At 44.3% G+C, this 16,836-nt stretch overlaps 1 protein-coding gene across 1 annotated transcript in view; it reads left to right on the top strand.

Moving 5' to 3' along the window:
• The window catches only part of LOC115248165 (gamma-aminobutyric acid receptor subunit beta-4-like), a 29,548-nt gene extending 13,215 nt beyond the window's left edge, over positions 1-16,333 (top strand). The window contains exons 3-6 of the mRNA XM_029831791.1: positions 6,026-6,093; positions 6,780-7,000; positions 14,183-14,265; positions 16,047-16,333. Coding sequence (XP_029687651.1) covers positions 6,026-6,093; positions 6,780-7,000; positions 14,183-14,265; positions 16,047-16,270 — 596 coding nt within the window. The 3' untranslated portion in view covers positions 16,271-16,333. The remainder of the gene's footprint in view (positions 1-6,025; positions 6,094-6,779; positions 7,001-14,182; positions 14,266-16,046) is intronic.
• The last annotated feature ends 503 nt before the right edge of the window (positions 16,334-16,836 follow it).

Here is a 16,836-nt window from a genome sequence, read left to right as displayed (position 1 = left end):
TCACAAACAAGGTCCTCTGTTGCTGCAGCCGGTATGTTCCAGTCGGGAGTTCACATTTGCTCGCCGTGTCTCCATGTTTCCTCCCACAGTCCAAAGACATGCTGGTTAGGTCAGCTGGAAACTCAAAGTGCCTGTAGGTGTGAATGTGTTTGTCAGATTACATGCATGTGAGGAGAACAGAAACATGAAGAGAATGTGGGATTTCTTTTTTTTTTTTTTTAGCGTCCAGTCACCGTTCCAAGAAATAAAGAGCTTAACAGGATCGTTACCTTATTTAACTACCTTTAAGTTTCATTGCTTCATTTGTCAGATCAACATTTCTAGGTTTCTGTGTTCCAAATTGGTAAAACAACATTTTCAGTGGATCCAACTAAGCTGCTTTTGTGTCTGTTGAGTCAGAGTGTAATCAACAATTTGCCTTAATTTATGCAGACATGTCTGAGTATTGTTGCTTGATGCTAACAAATTATTTGAAATAGCAATAATTCACTGGCACAAATGACCATAAATGGTATTATTACTGTAATAACACAATTTGGTTGGATACATCCTCGAAGGCTGTACAAGAACAGAACAGACTTTACCGCAATATATTTCTCTTTCCCTACTACTAATGTCTTAGTTATTTTTTTAGGAAATAAAAATCAAATTTATGATTTCGGCAGCCATTGAAAACTAAAACAAACACAGACTCGACTGGATGGATCATCATGCTTCTCCTGCAACACTTTAGGGAAAGTGCTGCACAGTTGCTATGGAACCCTCTGTTGCTAGGCAATGGGTTGATTATCATAGCTTTTTTTTATATATATATATAAGAGGGAGAGTTGTGTTTTCTTCTCTGTCCAGCAAATTTGTTATCAGAAGAGAAAGGCCAGTGATGATGGGTACAATAATACAAAGTCATCTTCTTTAATTCAAATTCGATTTATCCAGGCTAGTTTGTTGATGTGTTTGTTGTTACATTCAGCAGTCCAGTAAGGGAAGAGGAGCCCATCTTAGATATGATTAACCCAGCGGATGAGCATATGATCATCACCAGCTTCATCATTGTTAACTTTATTATAAAATGCTTTAAAGACAGACAGCTAGAAATAAAGGACTCTACATAAATACGATTAAATGTACGACATTAAAACAACAAAACAAGAACAGAGCCTCATGATGAAGAGAAGTGAGTTTTCAGACGTGATTTAAAGGTGGACGTTGAAAGGCTCGATCCCCTCTGAGCTTCTGCTGAGGACCTCGCTACCTCCAGGAGTAGCCGATCAGCTGACCTAAGCACCAAGCAGGAGAGCATTCAAGGATGGAACAGCTCAAAGGGGTAGGGTGGGGCCGGACCACTTGATGATTTAAGACAAAAATATATAAAAATCCAGAAATCATGCTCTGAAAGGCACAGAGAGCTTGCAGTGACTAGCAGAAGGAAACATCAGCCCATTGATCTATAGAAAACCTAGTTATTTTCTTTTCATACCATTTAATGAGGGATGTATCGTGCACAAGGAATGATTCCTTAATCATTTGTTGGCCTTAATGACACTGACTGACTGTTTTGGTTGAATGTTAAGATTTTTGGAATGCCGCTACTCTGTTGGGAATGATATTTCTTATTTTCAGGAATTCATTTTTAGGAACTTCTATTGTTAGGATGTAAATTCCCTTTATTATGGAAAGTGTTAAATAGGCCAGCGTCTGCTCGCTACATCAGTGGTGGTCGCTCGTCTTCCCCGAGGCGAGATAAGACTGTCAGACTGGGAGCCGAACATGGCGACACCTTGTCGGAGTTTAGAGGACAGCATACATAGATAATGAACAAAAGGCGAGACAGTTGGGTTCACATGAAAGGCTCTGGAAGTGAGCGAAAACAAGATAAGAACTGTGAACGTGAACAAACGCCACTTCGATCTTGCTCAGCCTAAAAGCAGGTCAATCATCCAACACGGCGAGATGACGTCCATGTTGCAGTAATGTGCTGGACAGTAAAGGTCACTCCATGACTGCTATGGGGGATCACAGGGAATCACCTGTGTTCTTGAAGAGCCAAGGACTTTAGGTGCAGTGATATGACTACAGGACTACAGTAAAACCAATCACGGCCAGTTCTAATAGAATGAAACGCAGCAGTTCTTAGTTTCATACTGTTAAAATCAGACAATCTGTGATCTACATTATACTTCATTTGACATTTCACAAAAGCACAGACTACAATTTGGTTTTAATAAAACCTCAAGCATGAAAAACGACACCTACGTTTTAACACTAGAGATGTCCAACAAGCGAACCCTGGGCAACGCCAGAAACATGAGAGCGGAGGACAATCCTCTCAGCCCCACCGAACATTTTACTTGAACGCAACATTCAAATCCTGGAACAGTAATTGTTCAGACAGGAGGGACGCGTGAACCTTCTCTTTCTGTGAAATCCCAGCAAACACAGAGTGGAGGGGAAAGCATGTGCTGACAGCTAATGGGGAACTGCTTCTTTGTTTTTAGTGTGTGTGTATGTCCGGCCTTTGAGGTTGGGGGTAAGGGTCTCGAAAGCGGCTTAGAAATGTACAGAGACAGAGTGAGAGAATGATTTTGCGCTTTTTCTCGAGTCTCCGTGCTCCGACATCTCTAGAGGAAACAGTTACTGGCTGTCTTCACGGAATGCAATGGAAAATGCCCCCCCCCCCCACACCACTTTTTTTTTTTTTTGAAAGAGCTGGGTCAGGGAATATGACAAGGCTTTAGGGCATTTGGTGTAGTGGAAAAAGGAGAAAGAAAACAGGATTATAGACTGTAAGAAAGAGGATAGATGGGCCATTTCAGCCGAGTGGATCACTGGTTAATATTTCTGCGGCAGTATCGGTGAGAGAAACATCATAATCAATTAATCTCTGCAGGAAGGGGCTCACGGGAAGGATCTCAAGTCATTTACAGGAACCATCCCAACAGAGGTGACCGATTCGATTCGGTTTCCTCAGTTACAGTTTAGTTTGTGTCATCTAATAAACATAGATTGTCCTTTCCCATAGTGCAGCGGGGACCTCAGGCAGGCTCTTACTAGCTTCTTCAGGGCCCTAACACCACATGATATTATAGGATAGAAGCAGGAGGGTATTATCCAGTCACATGGGGCAGAATTCTTATTAATAATGAGTTCTTAATTCTTAATGATAGCTTAATAATGCTGCCATCTGTGTTTTAAAAGTGTAAACATGAGCCATCAGGTTAGACAACCAGTCGCTGTGACCATTGTCCCGCATTGCTTGGTGAAGAAGTCCCGTCTTGAGGATCGTGAGGACTCTTCATGAGCAGATTTACACAGTGAACAATAGCAGGAGCCCTCCAGGAGGCCAATGAATGCAGCCCTGCCTCCCTTACCTGGACACGGCAGCTACTCTCATCAGTGTCTGATCTGTAAGCCAAAATGTACACAGCGTGGCCTTTTATCTTTAAAAAGAATGCAACAGCAGCATCCTATTGTGTTGTCCTGGAAACAACTTTGGAACCTGTAAAACGTCCTGGCGTGTTTGGGCTACATTCGCCGTTATTTTGTGCAGACTCTGTTACGAAGAGATGTTGACAGCTGACACTGTTGTCAGAGTGAAGACTATATTTAGAGAGGTCAAAGAGCAGAGTGACAGCTCTGACGGAACTATTTTCTACATATCTGAGAAAATAAAAGCAGGACAGTCATCGCCTTCTCTTTATTTTAGCTTTGTGAAGGTAGTCGCATAGATGAAGGTCGCATTAGCAATTTTAATTCGTTTTCCAACACTTCTAATGAGCTCTGAACTGAACAACTGTGCAGCCCATAAAGAGCACCGCGACTTCAGCTGACGGCACTTGTCAAGATGTGTGTTTTTGGGGTTTTTTTTCATTTGACAGTGTTATTAAAAGAGGAGTGAGAACAAAAGGAAGGCTGGAGACTTTCATCAGAGACAAACGGTGACTTGTGAATCTCACGTCAACACTAAATATGCAAAGAACACACACACACACACAAGCATCAGAAAGACAAACATAAAGCAGGAAAACATTTATTAAAGTTGCACGGAGGCGCAAACAGACCAGTTTTACCTACTAAACTTAATTAATAATTACATCTTATGATCAGTCATTTCCCATCATTAAAGAAGATTCTGATTCTTTGGGCCCATGAATAAAAGTTCCAAGATTGAGGGAAGGCCGAAAGCGTTGCTCCGTCTATTTCCTGTCCTCGTCCACCACCACAATTAAGTCCAAACCGAGAGTCCTATCTTATCTTATCTGCGCTGAAGGCTGAAAATACATGGCACAAATGAGTCTGGCGGGACACTGGAAGAAAAATATATTGGTGCTTCTGCCAGAGCCTGATACTGGTTTTATACTGGCACAATTTGGTTCATGGGTTTTGGAACAGGCCAGCCACACAAGTATGAGTAAAATAGTCCTTCTGAATTAATATATAATCATTTAAGGAGCTCCGTTCATACCCATGCTGATTAGCATTTCTTGGCTATCATCTGTTTTGTCCTGAATGTAGCCGTCAATCAGTGGCAGAAAAGAGCAGCACAGACCGAGAGGCAGAGAGCTTTCTCATACAAAGGTAATGACACACTTGATAAAGTACATTTCGCGGCGCATCTACTTTTTTTTATGATCCTGATGCTAATGTGGTTTCTCACTGTAATACAACAGGACATTATGCGAACACACTGATTCAGCACTGCCACTTGAACCGATCGCTGGAGTGTTTCTGCCGCTGTGTTTTCTGTGTCAGCAGTTCACAGTTTTAGGGCTCGTTCTCACTGGTGCAACGTGAGCGTCCAGAAGGGGAGTGGAGGGAGGCGAATGTTGAGGACGACAGAACCGCTTTGAGCATTTGTTACGGGGACAATTATGTGGATTACTCCCAAAAAATCGATATACTGTGTTCACTCACAAAGCCTACAGTTTCAAATGAAGACCATCATTTTTATTAAGTTTGTTGTCTCCTGAGAAGAGAAATTGTCATTTGCTTTCAATTTTATCTCAAGAAAAATGACTCGCAGATGGGAAACGTTCAAAGATCTTCAAAGAGGATATGTTGGACAAGAGAAAAGCTTGTTGTAAACAAAGCAGTTCTGAGTAACTTTGGACATATTTGAGGCGTTACGATTAATGTGGCAGATGTAAAAATAGAAATAGGACGAGCACCATTACAGAGGAAAATGAACAAAATGAAGAATGTGCTTCAGTGGGAGGCCAGTATGGTGAAGAAGGAAAGGATTTATTTTAGAAATAACACAATAAATGCAACATTGTGTATTTGATTGTAAGTACTGACATGTGGTTTGCAGTGACTGTGAGGCCTGTGGAAACTAGACATGTTACATATTCCATTAAACTTGTTGCAGACTCGCTCATTATCAAAGTAAAAAAAAAGAGATCACAGGCTGATAACACATCCATGAATTCAGTCAAGACCGCTCATGATGTAGCTCAGCAGCGTGTGTGGCCTCCGCCCTGCCTGCACGCGCTCCCCGCGTCCGGGCACGCTCCTGATGAGACGACTGATGGTCTCCCGGGGGATCTCCTCCCAGATGTGGATTGGAACATCAGTTAGCTCCTGCACAGTCTGTGCTGGTGGAGCGGTGGTGTGGTGGCAGCAGTGGATCCAACAATACACAATGTCTCAGGGGTGCTTGATTGGATTCAGGTCTGGGGAAACAGGCAGTTCAGTCAAAAGCATCAATGACTTCGCAGGCCCCAAACTGCCCACGTGGTGAGTGTTTGGGTAGAAACAAGCACACGAGGGGCCTGCTGGAGGCCATATTGTCAGGGATGCACAGAGGGGCAGGTCACTGTCCTACTGGTGTGTTGCCCCCCAATCTCTGGTGTTTTGGCACTCATCATCCACACTGTGCTGGGAGACACACTCCTTCTGCAAATGATATGCCTTCTATAGTCTGCAAATAAACTGTAAAGCTCAACAACATCAATAGCTGCTGCTCTGGAATGAGAAATCAGAAGTTGCCAAAGTCAATTGATTCACCAAGGTTCTCCTCTCCCCCCAGGTCCTCCTGTCATCGTAGGAATGAGCATCAACATAGCAAGCATCGACTCCATCTCAGAAGTAAACATGGTACGTTCCAATCTCTCTTTTCCATCTGCTGGGCCCAGCTAAAGTTTGTCCTCCTAGCACTGCCGGTCAGTGCTGACGCTGCTGTCAGCTTTGCTGCCAATAAGGAGCCTCACAAAGAGCCTCCTGTAACATGCAGGAGGATCTTATCTATATTTCCAGTTCCTACAAATCTCCAGGCAGGAACTCAGTCAGCCAGTGCATCAGCAAATGCAGCATTCCTGACTAGATTCTCGTCCACAATCTAGGCCAGTCATCACCACTGGCCTGAATGACAAAGCCAGACAAGGAATCCCACTGCAGAGTGTTACGCATCCTCCACTGAATCAAAACTGGCTGCACTTTTGGGAGTTTATCTTGGCCAACTGTTAAATGATAATATCACTTCGCCAGTTGACACGTGTTGTTTTGTTCTGGCGGTGACTTGAGAGCAGCAGGCCGAGGAGCGAAAAAGGCAATATGGCCGACGTCTGACTGATGACGTCATTCTGGATTCATTAGCATTCTGGATCTCGCTCACTCACAGAGAAGCCTACAATGAACATGTGCTGTCAAAGCACATAGGCTACTGTTCTCGCAGAATAAGCAGGCCATTTCTAGCAGATCACATGACCAGTGTCCCATCCAGTGTATTTATGACCGATGCGGTTGCTCTGTGGCTTAACCCGGGTGCTTGTCTTTCTCCTCAGGACTACACCATCACTATGTATTTCCAGCAGAGCTGGCGGGATAAACGTTTGGCCTACGGTGAGCTCAAACTAAACCTGACTTTGGACAACCGTGTAGCAGACCAGCTCTGGCTCCCTGACACCTACTTCCTTAATGACAAGAAGTCCTTCCTTCATGGCGTGACAGTAAAGAACCGAATGATCCGGCTGCATCCTGACGGCACTGTTTTATACGGACTGAGGTACAAACACGGCAACATTTGTTTCGCACCCACACATCCAACTGTGAATACCTGAACATGTAATATGTACTATTTTTATCTTAATTTTATACATACATCAGTAGTGTGTTGTCTTTGTTTTGTTTTTAACTTATAAGTACAGTTGAAATCAGCAAGCAATTTTCATGGAATAGAAAATATGACTGCATATGATAGAGTTTCACCGCATACTTGGAAGTGTTTACCTCATCATGCACAGAAGTGTTAGTTCAGCTCCAGCAGCATTGTTGTGCTCCACTCTTGTTTTGCTGTTGTGCATGAACATAATTAAGTCATCATGTGGGACCTGGAGAAATGTTGCCTCAGACATGGAGAAATAAACCAGCAGAATAGAGCTGAGTTGTAACGGGGATGCAGTTGCAGGTGTTTCGGAACAGGGGGCTCATCAGCAAACTATCCACCACTCTTCTGACCACTGTTGACTTGCATGGTCGTGGGGGTGGCTGGAGCCTCTCCCAGGTGCTATGTTGGCCCTGAGAAACAAAGGACCATTCAACAGCAAAGGATACTTTAAAGTAGCCAGTTCAGCTCTCCCCAAAATACATGTGCTCAGACTGTGGGAGGAAGTCAGAGTATCCCAAGAGAATGAAGGGAGGGCATTCAAATGCTGCACAGCCCCCAGGGGATTTGAGCAGGGAACCATCTTGCTGTGACACAATAGTGCTAACCACTGCACCACATGGTACTGGGGAACCTTCCAGTGGCATTTGGATCTCCAATAGGAACTGTAAAGTGACAAAAGTCAGTAGACAGTGATCTTTTCGATATGCTTGACTCCTGTCTAAACAGCCTTCCTAGGGTGATGATAACAGCCCATTTCCATGGCAGGAGGTTTTATCATTTAGTCAGAATTTTGAACACCTCATGATGTTTCCCCAATAACTGGAGAAAGAACCTCCCAAACTTTCCCTATAAACTTTCCCTAAAAACTATCTAGTCAGGAAAAGGACGCAAATTCAGTTGAACTCTTGAGAGGTGCATGCCGTAGAACTCTGGTTGATGGAACACACTTGCAGTTTTATGCACTTCTGCACACCTGACACGTTTAAGCCAAACTTGTACATTTCAGTTATACAAGCTTCGCCTCAAAAAAACAACTTAAGACAAGTGGATGAATGAACCTCGCGTGAAGGAAGAAATCAGCAGGACTTTGAATTATTGACTAAAATGACTAAGCCTGTGTAAGAATAGCAGACAAGCCGGGGGATGCCGACATGTCACAGTGAGTCTGACCTGGTCAACGCCTCCACACATCATCAGCCTGATTTCAACACATCGTACAAAAACTTTGAGGTGCGGTGGAAACGCACTCTCATCAGTCCTGGTAATAAAGTTACTGAGTGGAAATGTTGGTTAAAAAGAGAAGCTAACACCAAATATGTGTGAGATGGACCGCAATCACAATGTAATACCCATTTATTTGTACTAGTTTTTAATTGTGCATTGCTTCCTCAAGAAGAGCTCATTCATAAATAGTTTTGCTTTACACTTAAAGAATCATCACAGATTCATTGGCTCACCAGAGCATCGGCCTGTAATGCTTGTAAACCCTGGCTTGATAGAACACCATTATAGCATTTGCAGGGCATCTTTGTGGCTCTTGGGTATAATGGGTGCTCAAAATAGAATAAAAACATTAACGTGTCCATGTGTGATTTTTCCCAGTGCATGCAGGGAGATCCCCTCCTAAGAAGGACAGACTGGATGGATTTTTCATGTCATTTTTAAACCTATTTTTGAAAAGATTTAATAATGCAAAGATTCAAACTCAGTAACAAAAGTCAGAAAAAGATTCCACCCTGCTGGCATGGGATTCACCCCCTCCCTGACCCTTGGATCAGCGATGCACAGGCAGCAAATGGATGTACGGTACTCCTACACAGTCTGCTGCCTGGACTGCTGCTATTTCAGAATCTGGAGCAAACGCAAACATCAAGTTCAAAATCAGAACTCACTCACTCGCCAATAAACAAAGAAATCAATCACTGAGGCAGCGAATGACAGCATGACTTGTGATCAGGACCAGTCCGTGGATATCCTCAGGTTTATTCACAGTCCAAGGAACGCTGTGATCTTCACACAAGTCATAAAACCCTGCTTTGTTCCGTTACAAGGAAGGAGGTGACGAGGTGTAGCTCATCATATGAAGTCATGAATTATTCGTGTCTGCAGGGGTCAGTATTCTGAACCTGTGAATACCGACGCTGGTCAAGACACGGAAAGGGATCAGATGAAACTAGAGGGGAAAACGCGCAAATTTATGATACAACTGCAATGATTTGAGCTTAAGTAAAACAACCAAAGGTTCTCTACCGCACAGTAGCCCTGGCAGGTGCAGACAGAGTAAGATGGACTCAAACCAGAGGGGGGGAAATGGCATTAGACCTGGCTTTGTGCCTGCATGAATCAGAAGACTGTTGCTATAGGGACACTAGCAGCAGCCATTCCGCCAACATCTCATCTTCAAGTACGCTGCACAGGGGTTTACCGTCACCATCATCCACTGCAGTCATGGTGAAAGACAGATGGCGTCAAGTCCTTGGATCTGTCCTCCACCCTCTTTAAAAAAAAATCATTATTAATTTTTCTCCACGGGTGTACAGTAATTAGAGGTGGTGCATCATCTGCATGCCGTGGTGATACCAGGGTCTTTACAAGCTTCCTGTAAGCATGCAATTAAAAGACTTTCTTGGGGTATTTGACTTTGCCCAAGGGTTGCATAGACACCCCTCCCCCCCAATAAAAGATGATTCTCCATGTTCAATTCATTTAAATACTCTACCTTTCAGGTTTGCCTGCTTCAGGCTCGAGTTGTATTAAAATCTTTTTATTGCAAATGCAGCCTGTTCGGATCCATTCCCCGTTTGCTGTACTCTAGAGCGCAGTAAAATGCAAACTGTGGACAATCACATTACACACACTGCTGCCCCTTGTACTCTGCTTTCACCACGCTATAAAATGTGCTGGTACTCTTTGTTCTTTTGTTTTCCCCTTTATTTAGAGTTTAGGGCAATTTTAGCGTTCATTTAACAAGCTGTTGTGTTTGTGTTTATTCAAATAATAAGCTGTCAGAGCAACAAGCTTTTATAGCAGCGCCAATTTAAAGAAGGAGCCCGTGGACATTGTTTTAATATTGATAAGAAACAATTTATCATCACTGCGAGCATGCGCAAAAAAGATCCCATCTCAGATCTGGTAATGACTTTTAGATGTGATGCATCAGTGGAGATATGAGTTGTGTAGCTCAGGAAATCCTGATATTCCGATCAGCTTCATCTCATGGCTAAATCAACAGACATTTGTCCGACTCGACAGACTGCCAAGCATCAGCCGCATTGGGGCAGAAGGAGAACCCTCGCAGTCCCCAAATATTTGCAAAATCAGCATTAATGGTTTCTTTTCTTCCTTTCCCCATAACACTCAATGACATCATTGCTACACACCATGACTTTTGGTGAAGAAAACGTGGCTGCCCACCAGTGAAGGCTGTGTCTTCACTGGTGGGCAGTGGAGAGCCTCACTTGCCCCATCAGTGGGGAGGAGGCAGCAGGGCTGGGCCTGCAGAATGCTGAGTGTTTGTGATGCAAACACGGCCCTTCCCAACATCAATAAAAGAAGTGGCATCAGTCGAAAGTGTCCAGCTGGGTCTGTGTGATACAGTGGGATTGTCTAACTTGCCAGTCATTGTTAGAGAATTCGCAATCCACTTTGGTGTATCACATGGGGTCCTGAGAGCATTTGGGGCTTTGTTGAGCAAAGCCCGCACCAGATGGCACCCCCCCCCCCCCCTGCATTCCTGTGGATGCACTGTTGTGTTTCTGTGTTTATTAAATCAGCGTGTAGTACTATGATCTTCCTCAGTTAGCTACCTCACAGGGATGGTTACAGGACCAGACTGTGTAGGTGTTGGGAGCAATTGCTCACACATTAGAAAGCCTCCCAGTCTGCAGTGCTGCAGGAATCTGCCTCCGGATTGCTTTTCCTTGCATGCGCCTTGAAAACAGAGAAAAGAACCCTGAATCTCTGAAGCTGCAGGACGCAGGAACGTTTCGAGGAGCTCGAGCACAGAAAATCCATTCAAAATGCTCCCTGCTCAAGGTGGAGTTCAGAAACTTCAGGGCTAAAGGCTGAATATAGTGAGAATTAAAGGCTCCTACAGCTGCAGGTATTCTGCTTAAAACTGCATTCATGATTTATACCTTCACCATCTAACACAGCATGAACAGGGAGAAACACAAGCTATCATGTTGACAGTAATGTCGCATTAAAAAGTGATGCCCGTTTGTCCGCGGCTTCATACGGCGCCATCTGCTGTATGACACATTATCAGAGTCTACGAGTTCGTGACCGCGTTTGAATGTTACAACACACCAAAGTATGACTTATTACACAGCAGCAGCAATGGCCCACTGTAAGGACTTATTTGAGATCAATAATTCCAGCTAGCATCGTGTTGCTGTTGTTGCGCCTGAGTATGAGATTAATCCCCTGAAAGCAGAGCGATGCTGCGCATTTTTATGCCACTGGGACCATGTGACATCATGGCCAATATTATGGTGTGGAGAAAAAACAACATCTACAACACAACTCCTAATTATTTTCAAGTCATCATAAAAGTAGCGTTTATGAGTCTTTTTACGACTCGTGTGTGTTTAGGAGCGCAGCTATAAAACCTGATTCACGCTCTAAAATGGGTCTTTATATAAATTGTGATCCATTATAGACTCTGTGCACTGAAGAACATGCTTGCTTCATCTTTCTTTGTACTGCTACAGTTCCCTGTGATTGTGTCCTTCACCTTCCCTCCGCTGCCCCTCAGTCCTGAAAAACTGCCCCTGATTTTCCAACGAAAGCGGCTCTATAATCGTCATGCTAATCGCGTTTTTCAAAACTGTCTCGTTGTGTACCCTACATGAAGCCAGCAGACTGCTGAGTGTGGGACTGCAGTGCCAGCTCAGGTCTAAAGGGTGCTGCTGCCGCCGTCTACCGCGGCCAGGAAATCTTTAGCTGCTGACCAACATCTGCTGACTCTTCCTGTCTCACTGTGACCGATGTACCGTCTCGCTTTAGTGGCCATCGACTCGTTTTCAAAACGGCCACATCTACAGTCACATTATTAATTCGTTTCTCTTTTTTTAGTGCAACGGGCTAAAGATTTCTGCTTGGCGCTGCTGCTGTTACTGCTGCTGCTGCTGCTGAATGGTGCTTTCAGAACTGTACTTTAACCTTCTGGATGAGATCTTTCTTGTATCACAGTGTCAAAGTTGTGTTTGTTTTAAAAGAAGATGCAGCTGTATAAAACGCATTCTTCCATTTTCTGATTTCCTCAGTTCGAGCAGTTAAGTTTAGCATCTGAGGGAACCGTTAATGTGCGTCAGTGCAAAGAGCTGATCGGCTACAGCCCACCCGGCATGCATAATTGTGCATCTGGGTTTTCCTACACTTTTCATAACTTTAAAGGCCTTTAGAAGTCACAGGGAGAGATATAATTCTACGCAGGCACCCATTCGGCGACAGGGCCAAAGTGAACGTGGACATTTCCATTTAGCTGATAGCAGCTGCAGCAGCAGCTAGCCATCATTTTTCTCTGAGAGCTGTTTTAGTTCAAGTTGGGGTCAGTGTTTAATATCAGAGAGGGGGGGGGGACCTGTCTAATTACTTCGGATATCGAATCTGCTCCCAGAATTGGTTGAACGGAGCAGCAACGTGTGAAGGACTGTCTGATTTGAGAAATGTCATCATATTAATGGGCATTACTGTTGAAATTAGGAGCAGCTGTTGTTTTTTTTTTTAAATAAAATTGATCAAGATCATAAATCCCCACAGGTATATATGGTTTAGAGCAACTCAGGAGCTCATCATTCATGCCATCATCTCCAACAAAGAAGCCGACGTGCAGCTAGCTGAGGCTCTGTTGAAGAATTGTTGCTTGGGCACGTTTTGCCTGGAAACTCCTGATTGCCAAGTGACCTTTCCTATTAATGTAATTGGGCGTGATGTTATCTCCTCGCAGCATGCGGCCTCGCTGCACGCTCAGGGCGGAGGAGCACGGCGAGGCAGGGAGGCAGGGAGGAGGCGCGTTACAATACAGCAAGACAGAATGCAATTTAGGCAGCTTAATGCTTATGCAGCAGAATGCAACTCAGTGACATTGTGAATAATGAATATCCACCTCTCCAAATCCTTTTATGCATGCCCCCCCCCCCGTCCCCCCCATCCCTCTGTATTTTGCATCCCGAGGACTCGACTGTAAATCTGGCTCAATGGTCTTCGGCAGAACATGTTTTGTTTTCCAATTACCTGCCGACAGCTCTCTGTCCACCCCCCACCCACACACCCACCCACACACACACACACACCCCACCCACCCGATCAATTTACAGACTCCATGTTCAGGCAACACACAGCCTTGGCAAAGCAGACAGCTCATCATGCTCAGTGCTGTGCTCAGGTCTTTGCTGCAGCAGTGCCGGTTATGACATACAATAATAACGGCAACAATAGTGCATCCACAAAAGTTGGGCAACATTACTCCTGCCAGCATTCTTCAACATGCGCCACTTGTGTCAACCCCCCACCTCTTCACCGAACAAGCTGGTGGGCTTCCGGGGCATAAATGATGAGATGAAACTGATTGTGTTCCGATGCGTTTTACGCGGGAAGAGGACGAGAGCAGGGGTGACGAATGAACGCGCGGCAGCGCGCATGTAATCCCTCAAAAGGGCCGCAAATGGAAGATATCTCACATGTTGTCATTTGTAACCGGAGCTGTTTTGTCAGGCTTCGGAAGTTATTCATGTTAATAAACGCTTACATGCGCGCTTCTCATCTCAAGCTTTACCTGCAGAAAGGTTGGAAATCAACCATAACTAAGAATTATTGACAGGCTCCCTGGTGCTGCGGTTTTATTAATGCAAATTCACAGAAAGGCGGAAATGTGTAAATATGTAGTAAACATAACAAATCATGTTGGAGGCTGCGGGAAGATGATGGCAACGATGCTCCCTTCTGCACAACTTGTGTTCAGAGTTTAAAAATAAGCCTGAAAGTTTAAAAATAACCTCTTTTTGGCAGTTGTGGAGGGAGAAAATATCTCTTTTGCCTTGTTTGTCTTTCATGATGCATCACCGTGTCTGTCCACAGAATAACCACCACTGCGGCGTGCATGATGGACCTGAGGCGGTACCCTCTGGATGAACAGAACTGCACCCTGGAAATAGAAAGCTGTAAGTGATGATAACTCACTGCAACTCACTGAAAGTTTCCATGGAAGCTGCTGTCGGATACTGTGTTTAATTAAAACAACAAGCCCTGCTTGTTGTTTTGGGCTCTTTTTTTCGCCAGTCGTCTCGTGTCTTTCACTGCTGCCTTGAGAAATCTCAGCGCTCGCTGATGTGCATTGATTACTCTTCTCTCAGTGTGACAAATGGAGCGGGCCACCTCTGGATCTTTAGCCGTTGCGGGCGAAGTAGCATTAATATCGCAGGGCTTGAGTGGACCCTCGGGGTCGTGCAGCGGCTGGACCAAACGTAGTTCACCATTAGCTCATCACGTCCTCAATAATCATTTAGAGCCCGAATCAGGTTTATTGTATTGAAAATGGCCACATTATGAGGAATTACCCTGGCGCATTGGTAGATAATTGGAAGAATAGAGCGAATGAATATAAAAAGGACAAAAGTGTTTAAAATACATGGGATATATAACGGCAAAGTGGCTCGTGAATGGATGATTAGATGAATTAAATTCGTTTATAGAATATTTATGATTAAAAGGCTAGCAACTGGTTTAAATACTGCACAGGGTCTACAGTGCTGATTTGAAATGCATGCTCGCAAACCTCAAATGTGAAATCTTTTGTCAAACTGTAAAACCAGACCGCATTTATCGCATTAATTCATTTATTTTTGCAGCGTTGAGCAGCAACAGGATGGATTCCCGTGTGCTAACACAGATGCAATTTCATTGAAATGAAGCTATTTCGTGTCCGTTTTCCGATACTTTAATTTGGACGAATCGATATCCAGGAGGAAATTTTGATACGTTTGTAATTAAAGAAAAATGTATTTGCTTGATCATTTTCATTGACCACCGCATCAATCACGGTGCCTGCTCGATACAGCAGATATTTGTAGCTGTCCCGGGATAAAAGTGTAGAGCGTTCAGCCCCGGGGACATCGGGAGGCAATGAAATATGGATACGAGTCGAATTAAAAACTTGCGAGAATACCTGCTATTTATGCACAGGAATTGTTCTGCACTGGGGGGAGTCACGCACATTAAGCATCATTTTGATTGATTAGGCAGGCGGTTGTTTCAATTTCATGGACAATGTCACATTTCTTTAGCCTAAACCCCCAGAGAGAGATTTAATGGAAATGAATCCTGGTCACGAGTTTAACGCCAGCCAGGTTCGGATGTCATGTAAGAGAATGTGAAATGTGGTTCCACTCCCTGGACTGAGAAATTGCTATGCTGTGAATTCATGCTAGCCCGGTGACATAAATCTCCTGCTGTGGTCATTTTCAAGTACGCTGCCAGTCGAGAATATGTGGAAGCGTCGGCAAGTCTAGTGACACATGTTCATAAATATTCATGCTGCTAATAATGCATGCAGTGATATTGCTGCAAAGTGTGGAGACCCTCCGTTTCTTGTAAAATGTACCTAAGGTTTATAACATTTCACTTATCAGTTTATGCCAGTAGTGCCTAAGCAGCCTGTTTCACATGCTCAGCTTTCACACGTGTGCTGTAATGTTAATGTTTCACACATTTTTGTCGGCCCATGTATGACTGTACCCTGATTGGCTGCGGTGGTGTCACCTGATGTGGAAATGGCTCAAAACTCCAGGGAATGATGAAGCATTCTATTGTGCACGAGCACTCCTGGTAGCTTTACCAACCCACCAACTCACCACCAAACAGAGAGAACAGCCGGCATCTATGAACACGTGTGAGTCCTCACGCTGCTCTCTCTCCCCCTCCCCCGATTTTTGCTTTGACACAGACGGATATACCACAGATGACATCGTCTTCTTCTGGCAAGGGGGAGACACCGCTGTGACCGGAGTCGACAAGCTAGAGTTACCTCAGTTCTCTATCGTAGGCATCCGCCTCGTGTCCAGGGAGGTCAGGTTTACTACAGGTGAGACCGTCGAAGGCTATCAATTTTTCACACCTGTACAACAGCTCAAGGCTATTTCAGAACCCTGGTGTCCGTCCACAAATTAGGCAAACTGGTTGAAAGGTGTGTTAGCGGCGGTATTTTCCAAACACGCCTATAAGCCTTGTGTGGGTTTTAGAAAAAAGAGAAAGATCTCATGTTAGAGCTTCAGAAAATCTTTGAACGTAGCTTGCAACCATTAATCGAAGCTTTACTCAGGTGATCTAAGGCGACCGGTTCCGCCTTGATCAAGTATGCATGCTAAGATATTGATTCATTCAAAGATTTAGAGCAACCTGCAGATGATGAGGTCATTTATCACGGTGGGTTCCCCCATAGCAAGCTAGCTTCAAGATTAAAACCCGCATGTTTATCTGAAGCCTGTGGTGATGTACTGCAAATAAACCTGTAGACCGAACACGCCCGAATCACATTTAGCTGTATTTGAAGCTCTATTACTGCTTTCACGAAGCATAAATATGAAGTGCGTGTTGTTGTGGTGTTTAAACTAAATCAGCGTGCCGCAGCTGCGCACGTATCCGCACGCCTTGCGTCCATGTGCGATGTAAGAGAGGCGTTATTCACCTCTAGACGTCCTGCTGGCGTTTAGGGGACACCAGAAAGTGCAAACAGA

Source organism: Takifugu rubripes, unplaced genomic scaffold (genome assembly GCF_901000725.2).
Source record: "Takifugu rubripes unplaced genomic scaffold, fTakRub1.2, whole genome shotgun sequence".
Taxonomy (NCBI): Eukaryota; Metazoa; Chordata; class Actinopteri; order Tetraodontiformes; family Tetraodontidae; genus Takifugu; species Takifugu rubripes.
This window is presented reverse-complemented; position numbering and strand designations above follow the sequence as displayed.